The sequence below is a fragment of the Dipodomys merriami genome, unplaced genomic scaffold (assembly GCF_024711535.1).
Source record: "Dipodomys merriami isolate MVZ:Mamm:240054 unplaced genomic scaffold, mDipMer1.0.p SCAF_2, whole genome shotgun sequence".
Lineage (NCBI taxonomy): Eukaryota > Metazoa > Chordata > Mammalia > Rodentia > Heteromyidae > Dipodomys > Dipodomys merriami.
In genome coordinates this window covers 116,610,176-116,634,931 of record NW_027203381.1, presented here as the reverse complement: position 1 = coordinate 116,634,931, position 24,756 = coordinate 116,610,176, and the positions used below count along the sequence as shown (strand labels likewise).

At 40.6% G+C, this 24,756-nt stretch overlaps 1 protein-coding gene across 1 annotated transcript in view; it reads right to left on the bottom strand.

Annotated features, from left to right (window-relative positions):
- Positions 1-1,413: 1,413 nt before the first annotated feature.
- Morc3 (MORC family CW-type zinc finger 3) overlaps positions 1,414-24,756 on the bottom strand; it is a 45,251-nt gene continuing 21,908 nt past the window's right edge. The window contains exons 7-17 of the mRNA XM_070030652.1: positions 23,161-23,289; positions 22,861-22,980; positions 22,426-22,523; positions 18,700-18,804; positions 15,066-15,188; positions 14,884-14,958; positions 13,682-13,727; positions 11,037-11,200; positions 7,647-8,517; positions 5,389-5,543; positions 1,414-3,419 (exon numbers count right to left, since the gene is read on the bottom strand). Of these exons, the coding sequence (XP_069886753.1) occupies positions 3,266-3,419; positions 5,389-5,543; positions 7,647-8,517; positions 11,037-11,200; positions 13,682-13,727; positions 14,884-14,958; positions 15,066-15,188; positions 18,700-18,804; positions 22,426-22,523; positions 22,861-22,980; positions 23,161-23,289 (2,040 nt within the window). The 3' untranslated portion in view covers positions 1,414-3,265. The remainder of the gene's footprint in view (positions 3,420-5,388; positions 5,544-7,646; positions 8,518-11,036; positions 11,201-13,681; positions 13,728-14,883; positions 14,959-15,065; positions 15,189-18,699; positions 18,805-22,425; positions 22,524-22,860; positions 22,981-23,160; positions 23,290-24,756) is intronic.

Below are 24,756 nucleotides of genomic sequence, written 5' to 3'. Positions count from 1 at the left end.
AGAAATCAGTATGGAGGCTCCTCCAAAAAAACCTGAAAAATCGACCTACTTTTGACACTATCATACACTTTGGGCATGTGTCTATATGAAGGAAAGCCAATCAAGATACAAGATACCTGCTACCCATGTTTACTGTAGCTCTGTTTATTATAGTTGAACTATGGAATCAGCAGCTAGAGGGGAAGGCCAGTGAGTACCTATTATTTACAGGACTCCTTGAGGGTAAACACAATTCACCTGGGAGGACCCAGATGACATTGGAGGCTCACAGGAAGGGCCCAGAAGCATGTCACATTACCCTCCTCTTGTAGCCGTAGCTCACTAAGCAAGTTCTGCCTATAGAGACCATGATTCTTTTGGTTTTACAGAAAGAAATGTATGTGACACATTTTCAACTTCATTATCTTGCTGGCATTTTGTTAAAGGATGAAGATATGCAAATATGTCTAAAGAATCAATTTAGTGCCAGGCACTGATGGCTCAGATCTGTAAGCCTAGCTACTAGGCTGGGAATGTGGCTCAGTGGAAGAGTACTTGCTTTGCCTAGCTATTCAGGAGGCTGAGATCTGAGATCACGGTTCAAAGCCAGCCCAGGCAGGAAAGTCTGTGAGACTCTTTCTTTTTTTTTTTTTTTTTTTTGGTCGGTTGTGGGGCTTGAACCGGTCGTGGGCCTTGGCGCTGTCCCTGCACTCTTTAGCTCAAGGCGAGCACTCTACCACTTCAGCTACAGCACCACTTCCAAGTCTGTGAGACTCTTATCTCCAATTAACCACCTGAAAACTGGAAGTGGCACTGTGGCTCAAGTGGTAGAGTGCTTGCCTTGAGCTGAAGAGTTCAGGGACAGAGCCCAGGCCCAGACTTCAAGCCCCATGACTGACAAGAAAAAAAAGAAAAAAGAAAATAGCCATATCAAATTTATTTTGTAAGAGTAGAAGCTAACCAAGAAAAGTGGTAAATTTCTGACCAATTTAAACATTCACACAACTTCTGTGACATACAGTACTGATTAGACCACGTTCTTCTGATGAAATGATATGTATCTCACAAACTGAACTAACACATTCTTTTTCTCCCCCTCTTCCTTCCCACTTTCCTCTCTCCAGAAAAGCTTAACTTTAAATTTGAAAGTTTTTGTTCAAAGTATAACTTGTAATTAAAACAGAAAACTGAGAATCTACTTGAGGGACTAATAACTTTTAGTGTAAAAATAATGTAAATCTATTTTTGAATTCTTTTTTAAAGTTAAAATTTGAGAGTTAGGTATCATACATTTTATTTTATTATGAAGTATATTCAATTTGGGACAGTTATAAGTGTGGCAAAAAATCAGTTTTAGACCAAAAACACATTTTCAATTAGTTGACCAAACACATAAAAACAAATTTCATTTATTTAATCTTTTTAGAAGGTACTATACAGTAAAAATTCAGTATTATATATGACAGACATGTAATTAAGTATACATAAAAGTTAAAATAAATAGCAATGATAGAATTTTGAAAAAAAATACACATTTTAATTGAGGAAAATATGATTCTAAATTATATACACAGTTTTGTACTTAATAGAAAGCTACCTTCTCTTTAAGATTGCACAAAACATGGGACCAATAAAGCATATTTCATGGCATGTAATACTATAATCCCAAGCCAGTTTGTTTCTTAACTCTAGGATATAAAATACTTACGTTTGCAATATAATAAAAGGTATAAAATATTGAGAAAAATGGCCTCCCTCAAGTCACACTCACCTGCAGTAAGCTCAGAACAGGTTTCACAGGAAATTTCACAAAAAGAAATAATATTCACTGTGCCTACCTCATGCTGAATAAACAGCCAAACACGGACCTTAAAATCATGGTGGTGGTCACATGATATTTTTAATACCGTATAAACTTGTGTTTAATCACAGTTGGCAATCTTAGCACAAAAAAAAAAAAATTCTAGGCAAAATAGAATTGGTTTTTGCTTACTTTATTTTTGTAAATAAAATACTGCGTCAATAGGAATTAGGAAATGAGAAATACTAGTCCTTCTGGGCATGATGGCCCTGTTTGTCTCCCAGCTGTGTGGGAGTGGTGACTAGGCAGAGTATGGTTCCAGGCCAGCCTGGACAAACAAGCCAAGCATGGTGGTACTTATTTGTAAGCCACCCCCTACAGGAGAGGCAAAGCCAGAACCAAAAATTCTATGAAGCCCTGGGTTCCATCCCTCAGTACCACATAAACAGAAAAGGCTGGACTGTGGCTTTCAAATGGTAGAGTGTTAGCCTTGGGCAAAAGAAGCTCAAGGACAGGGCCTAGGCCGAGTTCAAACCCCAGGACGGGCAGAAAAAAAAAAAAAAAAAAATTAAAACTATTGTAAAAGTGTAAACCAGGCCATGACAGCTTTGTGTGTTTATTGGTTCTGTATTCATGATTACTGTGTAAGGAAGACTGATGCAGGTGTCCTATGCTGTCCATTATGAAATTACACTTATAATGTGCTTGGTTCCATGTTACAATGATTTGTTCCAGTGACCCTTTCATCATTTCTAAACATGTTTTCTTGTTGCATTTCCCTTTGCATTATATTGCTTTGATAACTGTAATTCAAACCAGATGTGAAAGAGAACAAAAAAGAAGAAGAAGAAGAAGAACCTGAGACTCTATTTGAAAAAAAGGGCTGGGGTGAAGCTCGAGTGTTAGAGCATCTGCCCGGTGTGAGGCCTGAGTTCAGACCCCAGTACCATCAACACAAAACAAAAACAAAGAAACTAATGCTCATTTCCCTCAGACACTTATTGAGACTGATATTTTAAAACCTTACTTATAACTCTTAGAACATATCCATCTGTATTATGGCACAACCCCAACTTCAAGAAAAATACACTTTAGAGAACCAGAAAAATTGCACAAACCTTAGGAGCAACCTGAAAAGCTCTTGGTGAAAAACACCTAAGTTTCAAGGGCAATAAAAAAATATGTATGGGCTTAATTACAAATATTTACATTCAAAACACAATAAGTTAGCTAGTCAGCTGCTCAATACCAACGATTCACAGGTTTTTAAAATTATTATAATGTGTCCACAGTACTTGTGACCACATTTAAATGCATAGAATTTGGTAAAAATATGATTCTTCAGCCTGTAAAACAAGCAACAGCCTAACATGTCTGTAAAACAAAACTGTTACCTAACATACCTGTAAAACAAGATTGTTTACATTTTGAAGCATGTACAACTGAAAGAACTGAGCAAATATTTTGATCACACAAACCATCCTCTTAAGTACTACTTATTTCACTCATTTGCTCCACAACTTGTCCCAAAATCTCGTCGACAACATCAACATCATAGTTCACCTGCTGCAGATCAAGATCAGGCACAATCATGGCAAGAAGCTGTCCCACGTTAACTCGCAGAGATCGAAGCTTGAGGCTGTAAATACAAACATTAACCTTACTAGATGAGCATCCTAACAGATAGCTGTCATACAAGAAGCTACAAATCAAAACTCTGTAGAATGATAAAGTCAAGAAATGTAAAACCTTTCCTGAATAAGAGAATTTAATAATTCATTTTACCCATAAGATGCTAACCTAGATCCAAGTAAAGTGCTTCATAAAACTAGTGGCAGCCGGACTGGGAAGGTGGCTCAGTGGTAGAGCGTTTGCCTTGAATGCATGAGACCCTGGGTTCGGTTCCTCAGCACCACGTAAGCAAAAAGAAAAAAAGCCAGAAGTGGCGCTGTGACTCAAGTGGTAGAGCACTAGCCTTGAGCTGAAGAGCTGAGGGGACAGTGTTTAGACCCAAAGTTCAAGCCCCATGACCAAACAAAAACAAAACAAAAAACAAAATAACTAGTGGCTCAGTTTGGTTTTTACTCATACTTTGTTTGCAAACTGGAAAAACAGAATCTACACATTAATTATAGATGTGTTATGCCATACGAAAAACACATTTTTCTTTGAATTTCGGCTTCCTTTTGAACACAATTACCAAGCGTGATCAAATAAGCTTGCCAAACTGAGGTAAATAAAATGTTAAGCAAGCTTTTAAAAGTATAGTATTTCTCTGAGCTTGTTCTCAGGCTTACTGACTTTCCATTTATCGTGATTTATAAAGAATAGTGTCATGAAAAACTCTAGATTAAGATCATTAATATTGCCAGGTGCTAGTGGCTCACTCCTATAATCCCAGCTACTCAGGAGACTGAGTTCTAAAAACTGGTTTGAAGCCAGTCCAGGCAGACTTTTACCTCTACTTCACCAGCAAAGAGCTGAATGTGGAGCTGTGACTTACGTGGCAAAACACTAGCAGTGAAAAAGCTGAGTGAATAGTATAAATCTCTGAGTTCAAGACCCAGTGCCAACACATAGATACATATGCACACACACAGGCACAAATGCATACATCATGCACACGTGCACTCACAAACACACAAGGTAATTATGATCCTTCCATCCAAATATTTGAATGTCAACATTTTATCCTCAAAAGTAGCTGTATGTGATGACAAGCCTGTAAGAGATCCCAGCACTCAGAAGGCTGAGGCAGGAGGATCATGAATTTAAGGCCTGCATGGAGTACACAGCAAGTTCCAGGCCAGACTGGCTACACTGGTAGGCCCTATCTCAAAAACTTCAGCAAGAACAAAATGCACAACCAACACAATAAATCTAAACAGAAACTTGAACACATTTTGGATCTTACTGAGAAAGGATGGATAGGCATTCACTTACTATTTTGTTTTAATAGGATGTCTGAATAATACCTATTCTGGGACCATTTCTAGTTAATATTGTGATTTCCTACAAGATTACAGACAGACTGCATACAGTAAAAGAAGGGTAGGAACTCACTTAGGTAAAGTAAAAGAATCAGGTTGAAAATCAAGTCTCAAAAGTGTCCCCTCAGGGCAGGGAAGGTGGCTCAGTGGTAGAGTACTTGCCTTGCATGCAGGAAGCCCTGGGTTCAATTCCTCAGCACCACATAAGCAGAAAAAGCTGAAGTGGCATTGTGGCTCAAGTGACAGAGCACTAGCCTTCAGCTGAAGAGCTCAGGCCCAGGCCCAGAGTTCAAGCCCCATGACCAACCAAAAAAAGAAAAAAAGTGTTCCCGGTCATCTAGGCATGGCCAACTTCATATGTTCCTTCAAGATCTAGCTTAGTTTGTACTTTTCCTCAAAAATGTATGATATCACTCTAAATTCCCATTTCACTTAAACGAACTAAACTGCCAGCACTTTGCAGGGATGGGGTGTGACTTCTCTCCATTATAGTGGAGGGCAGGGGGTGTGGTGTTGAGGTGGACAACAATGGCATCTTCTGATAAATTTGTGCTCACAGATAATAAAACTAGCTTGCCAATCACAACTACAGCCCCAGCCAAGCTTCATGTAGATCACCTTTCCCTGTCTGTGTAATTCACAGCTTCCTCCATCCCGGAAGTGGAAACCTCTGCTCCTATTTGCTGACTTGTAGACTTCAACTGTTCAATTTCACTTTTCAGTTCTTCACACTGAGAACCAATCTGTGATTTCTCCAATGTTAGTAATTCAACCTAACAAAAAAAAAAAAAAAAAATGAATGTTGTAACCATCTTAACCACTGTTAAGATCCAAATATAAGCTAAGAAACATAGAGAACCACATTGATGAAATTAGAAGCTATTGAGGGGCTGCGAAGGTGGCTCAGTGGTAGAGCGCTTGCCTTGCATTCCTGAGGCCCTGGGTTCGATTCCTCAGCACCACATAAAGAAAAAAGCCGGAAGTGGCACTGTGGCTCAAGTGGTAGAGCGTTAGCCTTGAGCTGAAGAGCTGAGGGACAGCATCCAGGCCCAGAGTTCAGGCCCCACAACCGGACCCCCCCCCCCAAAAAATTAGAAGCTATTGAAAAACGAAAACTTTTCCTAGTGCTGAGGATCAAACCCAGAACCTTGTCCTTTTGAGGCAAGCACTCCATCACCAAGCTACATCCCCAGAATCCAAATGTCTCCTATAAACAAAGTTACGTTTGTTTATAGCTCTACTTCTACATCATTATTTTGCTTTTTTCTTGGTGGGGCCTTGCACTTGGTGGGCAGATGCTCTACTGCTTGAGTTATGTATCTACCCCTTTTACATCTTTTATGGGGGGGGAGGGGGGTTGTGGGGCTTGAACTCTGGGCCTAGGCGCTGTCCCTGAGCTCTTCAGCTCAAGGTGAGTGCTCTACCACTTGAGCTACAGAACCACTTCTGGTTTTCTGGTTGTTAATTGGAGATAAAAGTCTCATGGACTTTCCTGCCTGGGCTGGCTTTGAACTGTGATCCTCAGACCCCAGTCTCCTGAGTAGCTGAAATTTTCGGTGTGAGCCACTGGCGCCCGGCTTCCTTTTACATCTTTTTATAGTAAGAGAAACAAAATGTTCATTTTGCCAGGCACTGGTGGCTCATGTGTGTAATCCTAGCTACTCAGGAGGTGAAGATCTAAGAAAACCAGTTCAAAGCCAGCCCAAGCAGGGAAGTCCATAAGATTCTTACCTCCAATTAACCAGCAAAAAGCTGGAAATGCGGCTGTGGCTCAAATGGTAGAGTTCCAGCCTGAAGTAAAAAAGCTAAGGGACAGCACTCTGGCCTCAAGTTCAAGCCCCAGTAATGGCACCAAAAAAAGTTGTCACTCTATTAACCAAAATTCAGTGGTCTAGAAAGGAAAACACTAAGATACTATAATGGTTAAATATATGAAAGTCACAGTAGTTTTCATTTCATAGACACTCAATATTAAATTACAACACTGACTTTATACTGATCTGTATATAGTCTATCATTCAGCTCCTGAGCTAACCTATCATTAAGCATGAACTAAGTAGTTACATCAATGTTCTATCAGCAGATGAGGAAACATAACACCATACTGTGCCTTTTTTTTAAAGCAGGGAAATCCTTTTAGGTGCCACATAAAACGATTATATATAATTTTGAAAAGGACCTTCCTAAATCTGAGGTGGGATACATGCAGAGCCTGCCATCTGTGTCCTGATATCTGTTTTTCTCCTTCTTCCTCAGTAAAAGAACCCTTGAAGAGAGACTGCATTGTCCAGGCACCCATTTGCCAGATGAAATCTAAACAACCACTCTCTTTCTCCCTCCTGTAGCTTAGAACATAGATGCAATGGCTGACCTAAAGAGACACCCCAGTCACAGCTGCACCTTGAAAAGCAAAGCAACAATGCAAAAGTGGCCCAGATATCAGGTAACTGTGGAGCTGCCACTTTGGAGGGGTATAATGCCAGTTGTGCACATCTAATCCTAACAATGATTCATCTGTAAAATCGAGACATTAATACCTATTTATATAAAGTTATCAAAAGGTATGCTTACAGTGGGTGCAATGTCTAGATACTCTGAGTACCTAAGTGTCTAACAGGGATGATAGTGGTATTCTGGTATACTAGATATTGATATTCTGTTCACTGGAGGCCACTAACCATACTTGGTCAAATCTTACTATTTTTCAGCAATCTTTTCAATATACTGTAAGACCCCAATATGTCAGGATATGTCCCTATGCTTCCAAAGAGGCCCACTCCCCAGTTTAGAACAGAATAGTATTAGGATTACTGAAAGTATTCTAATGCAGAACTGGCACTAAACGTTTAAATGGCTGTGTGGATGCTATGACTTACCTCGCTTTTATACTGGTCCCTCTCGATAGTGCACTTGTCCAGCTGTCTAAATACATCATCGAGTTGCACAGCCATTTCATCCATCTCACTTTTACTCTCACTGTTAGAACAGTGACTGCATTCAGCCTTTATTTGTTGCAAAGCACTACACTGGTTTTTTAGCCTTTCTATTTCCTCCAAAGCTTGCTGATACTGAGATACTATAGGGTCTGGACTTTCAGATTTGCCATTAATACTGTCAAGTAAAAAGACACTGTCAGTTTCAGTAGACTGATGGCAAGTTTCCTTCTTTACATATTTGTCATTCATTTCCAGTATCCTCTGTTGTAACACCTTGATTTGGTCAGTAAACACATGACACTGTCTCTTATAATTATCTTTTTCCTGGGTAACTAAGTGTAGCTCATTTCTCAGTTCTTGCAACTGGCAGCCAACGTCATCTGCAGACTTACTGATGGTTTCCTGGGCCTCCTGTATCTTGGCTTCAGCATCTACACAGGTGGGCAGTATTGCTAGATCATTTCCTGCCCCTATCTCATCTTCAATAGCCTCTTCCTTTTTGACAACTAAAGTCGGTGCTTCAGTCTGGGTGGCTGCAGCAGTACCCTGATCACACTTATTTGTTGAACTTGTCTGCCCACAAAGTTCAGTACAGCCCACAAGCTGAAGTGCACTTTGTTCAGTGTGACTCTGTTCTGGCTTAACTTCAATGTCATGATCTACTGCAGGTTTGGGAGTACTGTTTTCTTCTAAGATGATGACATCTTCATCATCATCAACTTTGAAAGTTGAATTTTCAAACGTTTGGTTATTCAGTCTCCGATTCTTTGAATTCAAAATTGGTGAACGAGGAGAAAATCGCCGTTTCAGGCTGGAAAAAAAGTTTATACGAGATTATAAAATGTGAATATTGAAGACAACCAGAAGTTATCAATCTAACAAGCACACTACTGTAATAATTATATAATTATCTTGAGATTCTAGGAAATGCCATTGTTCACTTTAAAAAAAAACTGATACCATAATTTGAACTTTTGCTCAGTTGGTGCTCTAACTTTAGCCATGCCTCCAGCCAGGCTTTTTGCTAGTTATTCTGGAGAGGAAGTCTTTCATACATCTCTATCACGCTGCCAGTGACCCGGATCTCTGCCTCTTAAATAACTAAGATTATAGGCAGGAACTACTATTTCTGTCCACATTCACTGATCAAAGGAAAAATTTATAAAGTAAACCAGTATTTGCTAACATTTCATCTACAAGTTCTCTGACTCTAAAATGGACTCATTGTTTTCTTCATTCACATAGTTTCTTATAAATTTATCACGAGTACTGTGTCTCACACTAGTAAGATACCTATACTGGTTTGCTAGTTGGCCTTATGTGCCAGCCTTCTTGGTGTCAGGATTCACTTTCCATGAGTTTACTGTCTCATACTGAGATGGCACAATCTCCCACAGTATCTTCGGAAGGGAAGAGAGGACTAACAAATGTGAAATTCTACAAAATGAAAACATCTTAAGCCAAATATGGTGCTGCATGCCTATAATCGCAACACTAGGAAGCTAAGACAGAAAAAGATCGTAATTTCAAGGTCATAGTGAGGTCCCTGAACTTACAAAGGAACAAAAGCCAAGCACTGGTGACTCACACCTGTAATAAGAGCTACTGAGGTTAAGATCTGAGGATTGCTATTCAAAGCCAGCCCGGGCAGCAAAGTCTATGAGATTTTTATCTCCAATTAACCATCTAAAAATCAGAAGTGGAGAAGTAGCTCAAGTGGTGGAGTAACTGTTCTAAAAACTTTGAAATTTTCTCAAAAATTTTAAATATAAAAAAAAATTAAAATATTTTTATTGTTACAGGTAATTCACACTTTTCCTCCCAAAGATTTCTATTTATCTTATGGTGTGTAATGTTGTGACAACAGGTGTTGGAATGCATCTTTTTTATTTAGAAACACTCTACAGGTAGTGGAAATCAATTTTATTGTATTAACTTCTCTTCACCTAGTTCTTGTTCCCAATTTCCTACTCTGAGACTCCCTTACTCAGATGTTGTCCTCTTGGGACTGCTTTTTTTTTTTTTTTTTTTTTTGGCCATAGGGCTTGAACTCAGGGACTGGGTGCTGTATCTGAACTCTTTTTGCTCAAGGATAGCGCTCTACCACTTTGAGCCACAGTGCAATTTCTGGTTTTCTGGTGGTTAATTGGAGATCAGAGTCTCATGAACTTTCCTGCCTATGCTGGTTCTCAACTGCAATTCCCAGGTCTCAGCCTCTTGAGTAGCGAGGAATACAGGTGTGAGATATTGGTGCCTGGCTTGGGATTGTTTTGTTTTTTTTTTTAATCATCATCCATTCAGATTCTTTTTGGTGCTAGTCCTAGGGCTTGAACTCAGGAACTGGGCACTGTCCCTGAGATTCTTTTCTGCTCAAGGCTAGTGCTCTACCACTTGAGCCACAGCACCACTTTGGCTTTTTTTGAGAAGTTTGTTGGAGATAAGAGTCTCATGGACTTTCTTGCCCTGGCTGGATTTGAATCAAGATCCTCAGATCTCAGCCTCGTAAAATTACACTGTGAAGAACCAGCAGCGCCTGGCACCATTTATCCTTTTATTCTAAGGAACTTAGATGTTCATCACTGCTTCACTTCTACTCAATAAGTGTCCACTATTGTCTTCTAGTCCTTTTATTTTGGATTCCTATTTGAAGATCCCACACCTGGTGGTACTTGGCTATCTGAAGAAACAGACCAACTGGGGCAGAAAATCTGGGAGATTCTATCATCAATTAACCATGAAATTTTTAAAAAATGGAGTAGAAGTGTGGCTCTAGGGGTAGAGAACCAGTCATGAGCAAAAAAAAGTCTGGAGTAGCCCTAAGTTCAAGCCTTGGTGTAAAGGGGAAAAAAGTAGTAATTCTAATACTACATCGAAGTTCAGAGAGGTAACAATTTGATCAAGTCCCACATTTGATATTTAGTACTTTCTGTGAGTGGCAGAAGTGACAAAGTGATCTGTCCCTAAGACTTCTTTTTTTTTTTTGGGTCCGGTTGTGGGGCCTGAACTCTGGGCCTGGGCGCTGTCCCTCAGCTCTTCAGCTCAAGGCTAGCACTCTACCACTTGAGCCACAGCGCCACTTCCGGCTTTTTTTCTTTTTGCTTATGTGGTGCTGAGGAATCGAACCAAGGGCCTTAGGCATGCAAGGCAAGCGCTCTACCACGGAGACACCTTCCCAGCCCTCCTAAGACTTTTTACACTTCCCAGCCCTCCCTAAGACTTTTTACATTTATGCCAACTAGAATCTCCTTCAAGTGTGTTCCTGCCACACACTGTCTCATGAAGGTTTTATATGGCATCCACAAATAGAAAAACCAAATTTTGACCACTAACTTGGACTCAGGTTCAGCCTGGGGTGAAATTCGCTGGTTGCTCATGAGTCTTGTTGTGTAGGGACTTGCTACTTCGGAAAGATGTCCTCTTGGCACACTCTCCTTCACAGAAGGAAAGCTTGGGCTGGAAACAGGGGGTGTCCGAAACAGCAGGTCAGCATTGATCTGTAGGAGAAATAAGAATGAATCTTTAGAAACTACTTTAATAGGACATGCCTTAAACAAAAGGTAAGACTGTAATCCCCCTACTTTGACTCTGGAAGATATTGAGAATTATTCTAAACATGTAAATGACCAAGAATCAACATAATACTGAGCCAAATGGGCCTGCCTGTGTGCTAAGAGTGGGTTTCCATTTTTAAAGGATGCAGAACAAAACAAAGACCATACAACAGGAGCGCATGAGGTCCACAAAGCCCAAACAGCCTTACTATGTAGGACTCATCAAGACAAATTTAAAAACAAATTTTTCTATGAGAAAAAACCTGAACATAATTAGTTATAAAAGCACTGCCTTGGGCTGGGAAGGTGGCTCAGTGATAGAGCACTTGCCTTGCATGCCTGAGGCCACCTCAGCACCACATAAGCAAAAAAAAAAAAAGCCGGAAGTGGTGCTATGGCTCAAGTGGTAGAGCGCTAGAAGAGCTGAGGGACGGCGCCCAGGCCCAGAGTTCAGACCCCCCCAAAAAAAAAAAAAAAAAGCACTGCCTTTTGCATGGCACCAGTGGCTTATGCCTGCAATCCTAGCTATTCAGGAGGCTGAGATCTAAGGATCTTGTTTGGAAGTGAACCTGAGCAAATCTGCATCTCTCATTAAGCGCAAATAGCCAGAACTAAAGGCATGGCTCAAATGGTAGAGTATCAGATGTGAACACAAAAGCTAAGCAAAGCATAAGGCCTTGAGCTCAAGCCTCAGTAGCAGCACACTATTAAAAAAAACAAACAAGATACTACCTTTAAAAATGAACTATACCGCTTGTGGCAGGGGAGGAGGAAACTGGAGGACACTAAAGGATGGGGCAACATTGTCCAAGAAGAACCGTACTCATTACCTGATTTACGGAGTTGTAACCCCTCTGTAAAGTACCTCAATAATAATAATAATAATAATAACAAATTTTTATAGGCCATTATCCTTTCCCCACCTGTTTTCACCCAAAGCTATACTAGAAAACATTTCAGCATAATCATAACCAAACATACACTTCTCACAGCAGAACAAAACTTCAAAATTATTTTAGTACTTATTATATGCACACAGTTCAACTGGAGTTTTGTTTTTAACTTTTTTTTTTAATTGTAAAGATACTATACAGAGGGTTACAGTTACATGAGTGAGGTAATGAGTACACTTCCTCTTGAACATTGTTATCCCCTCCATTTCAGCTGGAGTTTTTTTGGGTATTGTGCTAGGGTTAAACTCAAGGCTTTGCATATGCTAGGCAAGCACTCTACTACTGAGCTATTTCCCTGCCCCTAGATTTTAGCTCGAGCTTGTTTCAATCTTGCAAGCATTCTGGTCCGTTCTGAGCTCTATGATTACAAGTATGCACTACCACACCCAGCAGCCAAAGCTCTGTAACACTATCAAAGAAATGTAAAGGTCAGGTTGAGTAGCCAACAAAGGGGTAGAAAAGTGGCTCCCTGGATGCTCCTGAAGGACATGGTTCCTTTTGCCAGTCATGGGGCCTGAACTCTGGGCCTGGGCACTGTCCCTCAGCTCTTCAGCTCAAGGCCAGTGCTCTGCTGTGCTCTAACACTTGAGCCAAAGCGCCACTTCCGGCCTTTTCTGCTTAAGTAGTGCTGAGGAATCGAACCCAGGGCCTCATGGATGCAAGGCAAGCACTCTACCACTGAACCACGTTCCCAGCCCCTACTTTTTTTTTTTTAATGGTGGCACTAAAGAACTAATCATAGGCCTTGGGCTTGCTAAGTGCTCTACCATTTGGGCTAGACCTTGGGTCTTTGTTGGTGATGTTTGTTTGCTTTGAGAGTCATGACAAATCCTCTTCAAACTTGTCTTCAAACTTGTAATCCTCCAGCTTCCTTCCAAGGGCTGAGATTACAGGCATGTGATACCACACATAGTTCTCTTAACAATAAAATTCTTTGGGTTTTTTTTGGTCGGTGGTAGAGCTTGAACTCAGAGTCTGGGCATCATCCTTGAGCCTCTGTGCTCAAAGCCAGTACCCTAACACTTGAGCCAAGCACCACTTTCGGTTTTCAAGTGGTTAACTGGAGATCAGAGTCTCACATGGATTTTTCTGGGGTTCAAACCTCAATCTTCAGATTTCAGCCTTTCTGAGGATGATCCTGTAGGATTAGAGGTGTGAGCCACCAGTGCCCAGCTAACAAAGTCTTAAAAGATGACACTCAACAAAACAATACAACTAAATAGTATAACTAATAGTTAGACTATTAGTTTAGTCTAGTCTATTAGTCTAAACTAACAGGTTAGAAATTAAGAGTTTGGGGGGGAAAAAAGGGGCAAGAGGGATACAAAAAAAGAGACTGTAAACCTGAACAAACAAGGTCCTTGTGATTTGTTATGTAAGTCCAAAACTTTAGAATTCAGTATTAATTAAACTAAATACTACCAAAAAAAAAAAAAAAGACAGAAAGTTATAAAATGGAAGGCTTAATTACCCGAGGAATCAGTTCTGGTTGTCTGATTCTGAATCTGTCCTTGTTGCTTTAAAAGAAAGATGAGAATGAACACACACACATATATATTTATCTCATTATTACTTTTCAATCCTTTGTTTTAGAGCCATCACTACCAAATTACTCAGATTTGCACACTGATCTTTACTTACAATCGTTAGCAAGGCAAACCCTTAAAGGAGGAAATCTATAAAAAGTTCTCATGTTTGACAGAAACTTTCAATTTCCACAGCCTTGAATCTCAGACCTTTGAGTTAGGAAATCACACAAGCTTCTCTTTACTTCTTATAGCACTTCTCATTACTTAAAGAACCATGCACTAATAAATTTAAAAAATAAAAGAACAAAACCCACACAATATGAAGATTCTTGGTGGACCTGGACTTAACCAGAGTTCCCAAAGCTGATCTTTTCCTACCTACTTTGTCTATTCTTTTCTTTCACACCTTTACTCTAGTTAAGCTGGACACATCACTTGCTCCCTCTAATACTTTTACTGTATTTGTCCAGTAAAGAGTACTGCAAAATGGACTCCTTATGAACTTGTGACTCATATCTGTCCTCCCCGCCCAGCCATGAGAAATCCCTCTGTAGAGACTCCTTGTGAGGCTGGATTTGCAGCTAATATAGCAACATCAACTTTTTTTTTGTCAGTTGTGGGGCACTGTCCTTCAGCTCTTCAGCTCAAGGTTAGTGCCCTACCACTTGAGCCACAGTGTCACTTCCGGCTTTCTGGTGGTTTATTGGAGATAAGAGTCTCATGGACTTTCCTGCCCAGAATGGCTTTGAACCGTGCTCCTCAGATCTCAGCTTCTTGAGCATCTAGGATTACAGGTGTGAGCCACTGGCACTAGGCAGCAACATCAACTTCTAAGTGGCAAGACACCATCAAGTCCTCTTGCAAGAGTGTGCGCTCCTAAACGGAGCACTGAAAGGGTTCATCTATCAAGGCTCAAGGCACACAGGGTAAGTATCTCACTGATAAGATACAATAAACACCGAGTTTAAACAGCAGCTACTCAAAGCACAAGAAAATAGCATTTGCTGTACTGTATCATCCTTTAATTACATTAGCTTAGTCTAATGTAAGAAACATCAATTAAGCTGCCAACATTTTTGCCAACATTTTGCCAAATATTTGAGATTTGGGTAGTATCCTTGCTGTATATTAATTCCTTACTTACCTCTTTTTGTAAGTTTTTTCATAAGTGGGATGTACCAAATCCTCATCTTCAGGTTCTTCTGGAACTTCACAATTTCTAGACAGAAAAATCACAAGGGAATAACACATCGCCCTGGCCTACTCATACAGCTCAAACAATACTTTTCTGCCTTTCCGAAAAGGGTACTCCCAACTATATGGTACCTGAACTGTGGGTCAGGGTTATTGGAGCAATACCATTTTTCAGGAAGTTGATCTATCCCATCTGGTAATTTTCGCCACTTTAGACAAGCATCACATTGAACCCATGTCTGATCAGGACGCTTCCTATAACAAACACATGAACAAAATACAATCTTAAATACTTCACCAGGTTTTCTCTAGAATATCTGCTACATAATACCTATAATTACGTTCCTGAAAATTCTGTGCTAACATTTATTATATACATCAACTTAAAATTTAAAAAACCATTTTGGTTATCTTCAAAAGGGCAAAGTCACACACCAATACAAACAAGGAAAGTTAAATGTTTTTATTAAGGGGACACTATTAGGGCTGGGAATGTGGTTTAGTGATAGAGTGCTTGCCTAGCATGCATAAAGCCCTGGATTTGATTCCTCAGTACCACATAAACAGAAAAGGCCAGAAGTGGCACTGCCACTCAAGTGGGAGAGTGCTATCTTTAAAAGAAGCTCAGGGACGGGGCTGGGAAGGTGGCTCAGTGGTAGAGCACTTGCCTTGCATGCCTGAGGCCCTGGGTTCAATTCCTCAGCACCACATAAGCAGAAAAAGCTGGAAGTGGTGCTGTGGATCAAGTGGTAGAGCGCTAGCCTTGAGCTGAAGAGCTGAGAGACAGTGCCCAGGCCCAGAGTTCAGGCCCCACGACCGGACTCCTCCCCCCACCCCACCCCCCAAAAAAAGAAGCTCAGGGACAGTGCCCAGGCCTGAGTTCAAGCTCTCGGACTGGGGAAAAAAAAAAAAAGAGGACACTTTAATTAAACTGGGCACTGATGGCTCACACATATAATCCTAGCTACTCAGAAGGCTGAGACCTGAGGATCATGGTTCAATCCAGACAAGTCCATGATAGTCTTTTCTCCAATTAACCAGCAAAAAGCAGAACTGGAGCTGTGGCTTGCTAGCCTGGAGCACAAAAGTTCAGGGACAGCGCCCAGGCCCTGTGTTCAAGCTACAGAACTAGTACAAAAAAAAGACAGGTGGTAAGCCGGGCGCTGGTGGCTCACGCCTGTAATCCTAGCTACTCAGGAGGCTGAGATCTGAGGATCGCGGTTCAAAGCCAGCCCGGGCAGGAGAGACCGTGAGACTCCTATCTCCAATAAAACCACCAGAAAACCGGAAGTGGCGCTGTAGCTCAAGTGGTAGAGTGCTCGCCTTGAGCTGAAGAGCTAAGGGACAACGTCCAGGCCCAGAGTTCAAGCCCCACGACCGACAAAAAAAAAAAAAAAAAAAAAAAAAGACAGGTGGTGGTGGCTCATGCCTGTAATACTAGCTATTCAGGAGGGTGAGATCTGAGGATCATGGTTCAAAGCCAGCCCAGTCAAGAAAGTCTATGAGACATATCTCCAATTACCCACCAGAAAACCGTAAGTGGAACTATGGCTCAAAGTGGTAGAAAGCTAGTCTTGAGCATAAAAGCTCAGGGCAACAAAAAGGCCCCGAGTTCAAGCCCCACAATTGACTAAAACACAAAAAATTTTTAATAAAGCAAAGGGCTTCATACCTATAATTCTAGTTATCCAAGAGGCTGAGATCAGAATGACCCAAACTAGCTTACGCAATAAAGTCCTTGAGACTCCATCTCCAATTAGCCAGCAAAAGCCAGCTGAAGACATGACTCAAGTGACAGAGTGCTAGCTAAAAGAAACTTGAGATTCTGAGTTCAAGGCCTGATACCAACAAATAATTAAAAATCAATAAACCAAGTTATGAGGGTATAGCACAGTGAGAAAGGGCTTAGCTAACATATGCAAAGCTTTGGTATTGATCCCCAATACTGCACAAATAAATAAGTATATACATTCGGGGGTGGGTGGGTGTGATGGGAAGGGATGGTAAGGGGAAACAAAGGAGGAGGCAACAATGCTTAATAAGAACCTTGCCCATTGGGGCTGGGAAGGTGGCTCAGTGGTAGAGTGCTTGCCTTGCATGCCTGAGGCCCTGGGTTCGATTCCTCAGCACCACATAAGCAAAAAGAAAAAAGCTGGAAATGGCACTGTGGCTCAAGTGGTAAAGCACTAGCCTTGAGCTGAAGAGCTGAGGGACAGTGCCCAGGCCCAGAGTTCAGGCCCCACAGCCGGACCCCCCCCCAAAAAAAAAAGAACCTTGCCCATGAAATTGTAACCCCTCTCTATGGTATTTTCACAATAAAAATAATTTACATTCCTATAAAACTACAAATTATTTTATAAAACATTGCTTCAAGGGATTGCTACTGTTAATATTTAAATCCTGGCAGAAATTTTTCATGCTTATAAATGCAAAACTGATATATTGAACAGTATCTTTTTTTTTTTTTCTTTGGGTCTGGTCGTGGGGCCTGAACTCTGGGCCTGGGCGCTGTCCCTCAGCTCTTCAGCTCAAGGCTAGCACTCTACTACTTGAGCCACAGCGCCACTTCCGGCTTTTTTCTTATGTAGTGCTGAGGAATCGAACCCAGGACCTCGAGCATGCAAGGCAAGTACTCTACCACTGAGCCACCTTCCCAGGCCTGAACAATATCTTTCTTATCTTTTACTCTATGTTGGTTATTTTTCCCTACCAATACATTTATGTAGTATTCACTCATTCATCAGATTCTTTTTTTTGTGTGTGAAAGTACTGTACAGAGGGGTTACAATTACATGGGCAAGATAATGAGTACATTTCTTATCAAGCCCCTTCCCATCCCTTCCATCCTCCCCCCTCATCAGATTCTTAGTATGTATTAGGTGGTTTCCAGGGCTTGCCAGGCAATGCTCTTAATTCTTACAATGCTCAGTGTTTAATTCAGACACCTGAACACAACTACAGCCTACACAAAGATTATTCATACCAATGCTTCTCAAAATATACGCATTTTTAGAATGGTCATATCTATGTATGTCATACATTCAGCTAAATATTGTTTATGAGTTCTGTATGTAATGCATAACTAAACCATTTTTTTTGCAGTGTGCTGATTGATATTGTACATTTCTTACCATGAGTAAGTTGTAAGTATATGAAACACTGTATGTATACTCTAATATTCTATCTATCTATCTATCTATCTATCTATCTATCTATCTATCTATCTATCTATCTATCTATTTATCTATCTATCTTTTTTTGGGGGGGGGGGGGCCAGTCCTGGGACGTGAACTTGGTCTGCGCACTGTCCCTGAGCTTCTTTTGTTCAAGGCTAGCACTCCACTAGACTTGAACCACAGGGCCACTTCCAGCTTTTTCTTTTTTTGTCAGTCGTGGGGCTTGAACTCTGGGCCTGGGTGTTGTCCCTGAGCTCTTCAGCTCAAGGCTAGCACTCTACCACTTGAGCCACAGTACCACTTCCAGTTTTCTGAGTGGTTTATTGGAGATAAGAGTCTCATGGTCTTTCCTGCCAGGGCTAGCTTTAAACCGCGATCCTCAGATCTCAGCCTCCTGAGTAGCTAGGATTACAGGTGTGAGCCACCGGCGCCCGGCAGTCTTTTTCTGTTTATGTGGTACTGAGAAGTCGAACCCAGGATTTCATGTATGCTAGGCAAGCACTTTACCACAAGCCACTTTCCTAGCTCTCTAATATACTGTATCTTGATATCCGCTATGGTGACTTGGTATTTTTTCTATATGAACTTACTGTATATCTTCAACTGGCAAGCTTAGAGGATATTCTGCATTTTTCTTCACTTTCATTTCATTCCAGTAATCATTGAGCTTTTCTCCTAATGCTGTTATTGTAAGCCTTAAAAACAGAAAAAGTTGTAAAATGTCAGATCAATTCAAGAAAAAATATTATGACTGAAATTTTTTCAAATACAATACTAATAATCTAGCAATGATTACATGGACACAGTGAGGAAGGAGAACTTTCAAAATGTGGGTTAATAGACAACATTCAAAATAACAATCTTCTATAAGGACCCTCATAAGTTCCTAAGGCAAAGATAGTATTATCTAGGAAGTAAGACACAAGACAGTAACAGGGCTATAAGGATACCCAGTACAGTACAATGGTGACCTAATATACTTAAAGTTCTGAGTTCAATCCCCAGCATCATGAAAAATAAACAGGAAGAGATAAATAGATAATAGATAAAATAGATGGACAGATAGACAGACAAAAAAAGAGGGAGAGGACGGAGGGAAATGTAGGGGGTATGGTTGAAAGACCTAACAACAGCAATATGCTGGGTTTCTGTTGAGAAAGTACACTGGAGAACCAAAGTCTCCTTACATTTGAAGTCTAACCAATAAACTTACAGGTTCAATTAAAATCAGAACTCAGCTTTTGTTTTTGAAAGGCATTGTTTCTAGTACATATAGTTCAAAACCACTTATGTCCTACGATTAAGACTTCTAAAGCTGGAAGCTCATGCCTACACCCTAGATATTCAGGAGGGTGAGTTCTGAGAATAGCAGTTCAAAACCAGGTGTCAAGCTAACCTGGGCAAACATCCTGAAACACTCTTATCACTAGTTAACCACTAAGAAGCCAGAAGTGGAGGTGTGACTCAAGTGGTAGAGCGCCAGCCTGATTGGAAAAGACAAGTGAGCCTGGTGCCAGTGGCTCATGCCTGTAACCCTAGCTAACTCAGGAAGCTGAGATCTGAGGATCACAGTTCAAAGCCAGCCTGGGCAGGCAAGCCTGTGAGACTCTGATCTCCAATTAACCACCAGAAAATCCGGAAGTGGTGCTGTGGCTCAAGTGGTAGAGTGCATGCCTTGAGCTGAAGGACAGTGCCCAGACCCAGAGTTCAAGCCCCATGACTGACCCCCCCCCAAAAAAAAAAGGAAAGTGAGAGGGCAAGGCCCTGAGTCCAAGCCCCAGAAATGGCACAAAGAAAAAACTTACCAAGTGTTATTCTGGTTTTAAGAAAAAGCTCATGAGTTTAGTTTTTCTATTGAAAAATTTTTATGTATTTTTTTTATTTAAATAGTTGTACAAGGTTTCAACTCAACATGTCGGTCTGAGTAGAATGCATCTAGGAGTTTTCTTCTCTTTCTTTGGAGTTGGTCCTGGAGCTTGAACTCAGGGCCAGCATTCTACCACTGAAGCCACAGCTCTGCTTCTGACTTTTTTGGTGATTAACTAGAGATAAGAGTCTCACAGACTTTCCTGCCCAGGCTGGCTTTGAACCATGATTAGCTAGGTTAACAACAGATGTAAATAACCAGTGTCCATTGAGTTTTCTCTTTTTAAAATTAATTTGGAAGCCAGGCACCGGTGGCTCACGCCTGTAATCCTAGCTACTCAGGAGGCTGAGATCTGAGGATCGCGGTTCAAAGCCAGCTCCAGCAGGAAACTCCGTGAAACTCTTATCTCCAATAAACCACCAGAAAACTGGAAGTGGCATCTGTAGCTCAAGTGGTAGAGCACTAGCTTTGAGCTGAAGAGCTGAGGGACAGCGCCAGACCCAGAGTTCAAGGCCCATGACTGACAAAAAAAAAATTAATTTGGAGCTGGAGGCATGGCTCAGTAGAGAATAGCTTTTCAAAGTCAGGCTACCTAATCACCCATACCAATTTGGAATTTAGCTCCCTTGGCTTCATTAACCTTTTCATATGTTGGTGGATGGCATTTGCCATTATAGTAATTGATAAAATGAACTAGTATTAATGTATTAGTTTTCTGGTTGTTTTTGTTTTTGAAGGAGGGTAAGTTGAGACAAGGTCTTGACACATAGGCCCCTCCCCCTCTTTTTCTTTCTTTTTCACAGTTGTAGTGAAAAGTCTAGTAAAGAGAAAGTAAAAGCCACTCAGGAGAGTGAGCAGCAGAACCCAGAAACCAGTTGTCTATCTTGGGGTCAGGAACAGGCTGTTTTGTATTGTGCCTCCCCACCTTCCTCTCCTCCCTTCTGGCTATTTGTTAGATGGAGATTAGTTTATTTGAAACAAGCCAGACCATCCCCTGGGTGGTGGCCTGTGGGAGGGCTGCCCTACTCTGTGGTAGGACCCAAGACTCTTCCCTGGGTAGTCTGGCTATGCTATCTTGGGCTGCCATTGAACTTGTGATCCTCCTGTTTGCAGAACATTAAGGAGTATGTGTGAAGCTCGAGCCACTTGTTTAAATGTTTAGATTTAGAAGGTGGGAAATTCTCTCAAAACCGATTCAACTTTAAAGGAATGTGGCCATACTATCTTAAAATGTATGAAAATCTCATGCTATCCTGTTAACGTTTTTGTTCATAGGAACTGGAATGCCTTCATTTTCCATTTCTGAGCATTTTTATTTTCTTTTGTTTCTTCCCAAGTTTTTGGTGGTGTTTTTGTTTTTTGCCAGTCCTGGAACTCAGGGCCTGGGTCATATCCCTCTATATGTTCAAGGCTAGCGCTCCACATTTGAGCCACACAGTGGCAGTTCCAGCTTTTTCTGTGCCCAGATCTTCCCTAGTTTTTCCATGTGTTTATAGACTATTATTAATCTTATCAAAGGCTTTTTGAGAATGCCAATCATCCACTTAATCCTGTCCAGGTTTGGGACTGTTATCCATCTAGAGCTCCTGCTATGTCCTCTACCACCAGCAGCCCACAACTTCCAGAAGCATCTTCTACAGTTCAGGCATTGGGCTGGCCTTCTTACTGACTGACTGCAAGTTTACTATGGAAATATTTCCATAAATCCTGTAACTTCTAAGCTATCTTTTTTGCCATCTGAGGGCATCTTATATTTCACTTTACAAAATTATGAGTATATGATAGGAAAGTGGTTAAGGAGCTTATATATAAAACACATTTACCTTCTTCCATCTTAGGAAATATAATACATTCCATTCCATCCCAAGTAGAATTTTGTTGTTTATTGATGAAGCATAATTCTGAATACCAGGAGTGCCTGGTACCCCATTTCTTAAGAAATGCTGGGCTCTATAATCCTTTGCTACTCAGGAGGCTGAGATCTGAGGATCACGGTTCAAAGCCAGACTAGATAAGCAAGTCTGTGAGGATCTTGTCACCAACTGACTACCAGAAAACCAGAACTGGTACTGTGGCTCTAAGTGATAGAACACTAGCCTTGAGCAAAAGAGCTCAGGACCCCAACCCAAGACTGGAGTTCAAGCCCCACTACTAACAAAAAAATCTCAGTCACAGCTAGGCATGGTGGCTCATATCTATAATCTTAGCTGCTCTGGAGGCTGAGATCTGAGGATTATGGTTCAAAGCCAGCCCAGGCAGAAAAGTCTGTGAGATTCTTATCTCTGATTAAGCACCAAAAAAGCTAGAAGAACTATGGTTCAACTGGTAGAGCACTAGCCTTGAGCACAAAAACCTCAGGAACAGTGCTCAGGCCTTAAGTTCAAGCCCCAGTATCAGCACCAAAAAAAACAAAAAAACAAAAAAACTCAGACATTAATAGTTAATATACCTGTACTCATTAGTATAGTCAAAATCTTGCTTATTGTGAGTTGGCTTGAGGAAATTGCACTCTATAATTCCAACTACTCCAACACCCATGTTGTTTGCCTGAAATAACAAAACAAAATTAGCATTTTCAGGATAACTTGTGATGCTCAAAGTACCCTTCAACAAAGACAGTCTGTATAAAATATTTTCCTGTATATTCCCATATTCAATATCTAGCCATTCAAACAAATATCATCATCATCAATTTTATACAAAGGGAAAAGACATCATGTAATTTCTTAGAGGAGCCACAAATAACTCAGAAAAAAAAGTTTAAATGCCATACTGATGTTTAAAAAGATCAACATATAAAGGTCACAGGCAAAACAATGACCAAATAACATTATTCTAATTTGTTTAAAAAGCAAAACATTTTCTTTTCAAATATAAGGCTTACCCGCAACTGACATCCAACTTTTTCATATGCTTTGATGAGTCTATTTCGGTGATACATCATTATCCCATAGTGGTCTTTGTTTCTGCAGTTGAATCCAAAAGTAATTCGAACTGTTCTAGTCTTAAAAAGTTAAGGAAAATTCTGAACATAACCTCCCATTCCCTTCCAATCATCATTGCTAGTTCACTATGAGAAAGCCCCAATGCTCATAGAAAAGGTTGGAATCCCTAGTAGGACGAAAGGGGAAAGGGAGGAAGGTTAGGATTTACTGACATCTTAGCAGCACAAAATGAAGGATACTAAAAATTTAGGTCGATAAACATCACGTTCAATGTAGGCAAGACTCTTGGAAACTAGCTGTGTCTTCACTTTCTGTCCACGTAAGATGATCTGCATTCTTGGCTTTAGATATAATATACTGCAGTAAGCCTGCAAAGAAACAGCAATATTTGTCCTTTCAAAATAATTATCTAATGATCTAGCTGGGAGCTGGTGGCTCACGCCTGTAATCCTAGCTAACTCAGAAGGCTGAGATCTGAGGATCGAGGTTAAAAGCCAGCCGGGGCAGGAAAGTCCATGAGATTCTTATCCCCAATTAACCACCAGAAAACTGGAAGTGGCACTGTGGCTCAAGTAGTAGAGCGCTAGCTTTGAGCTCAAGAGCTCAGGGGCAGGCCCCAGGCCCAGAGTTCAAGCCCCACAACCAACAACAATGACAAAAAAGATCTATAGATTTGATTATACTCAGATTTGATGGTAAAAATGCTATTAGACTGCGTTAGTAACAGACACATTAACTCTTCAATAAAATAACAAACTAGCTCAGTGTTAAAAATGTGTACTAAGCAGGCATCAGTAGCTCATGCCTATAAACCTATCTACTCAGGTTGGCTGAGATCTGCTGGATCACTGTTCAAAGCCAGCCCAAGCAGGAAAGTCTGTGAGACTCTTATTTCCAATTAACTACCAAAAAGCTGGAAGCAGCGCTACGGCTCAAGTGACAGAACGCTAGCCTTCAACTGAAGAGCTAAGAGACAGTGCCCAGGCCCAGAGTTTAAGCCCCACAACCCAAAAAGAAAAAAAAAAAGTGTATTTAGCATGTGAGCTCAAGGCTCAATCATCATCACCAAAAAATAAAATACAGAATGCATATAAAGCTGTACTTCATGCTACTGTGACTAATTTTCATTAAAAAATAAATGTAGCCAGCCACAATAGCTCACACCTATAATCTTAACTATTTGAGATTAGGAGCATCCTAGTTATAAGTGAGCTCAACCGAAGTCTACCTATCAGACTTCATCTTAACCAATAAAAAGCTGGGTGTGTGCTTGCCATACCAGCTATGTAGGAAGCGTAAATATTATTGCTCAGCCTTGGTATAAATGCAAAACTATCTGAAAACTAACTAAAGCACAAGGAGCCAAAGAAGGAGCCTGCCAAGTTCAAGACCTTGAGTTCAAATGCGAGTTCTGAGAGGAAGAAAGTATTAGCGTTAATAACGTGGTTAGTAAAAATGGTCTTTAGTAACAGTCTACTGAAATAGCGATCAAGATACTGACATTATCAAGTGAAAAAAAAATTTTTGGTGTATGATTTGTATTTTTAAGTACAAAGGACGACTTTTTACATGGCAATTGAATATTGACAGATTGATATTATTACCTATAATCATTTTATTTAGGTAAAAATAATTAGCAAGAGCTAATATAAACAAGATCATACAAGATTGACAATGAAAAAAATCTAAATAATGCACTAATATTTAAGCAAAGTAGGAAGCACAATGCTTTTTAAAAAGGGAGTTGTGGCTCAAGTGGTAGAGTGCTACCCTAGAGCTGAAGAGCTGAGGGACAGCACCCAGGCCCAGAGTTCAGGCCCCACGACCGGACCCCC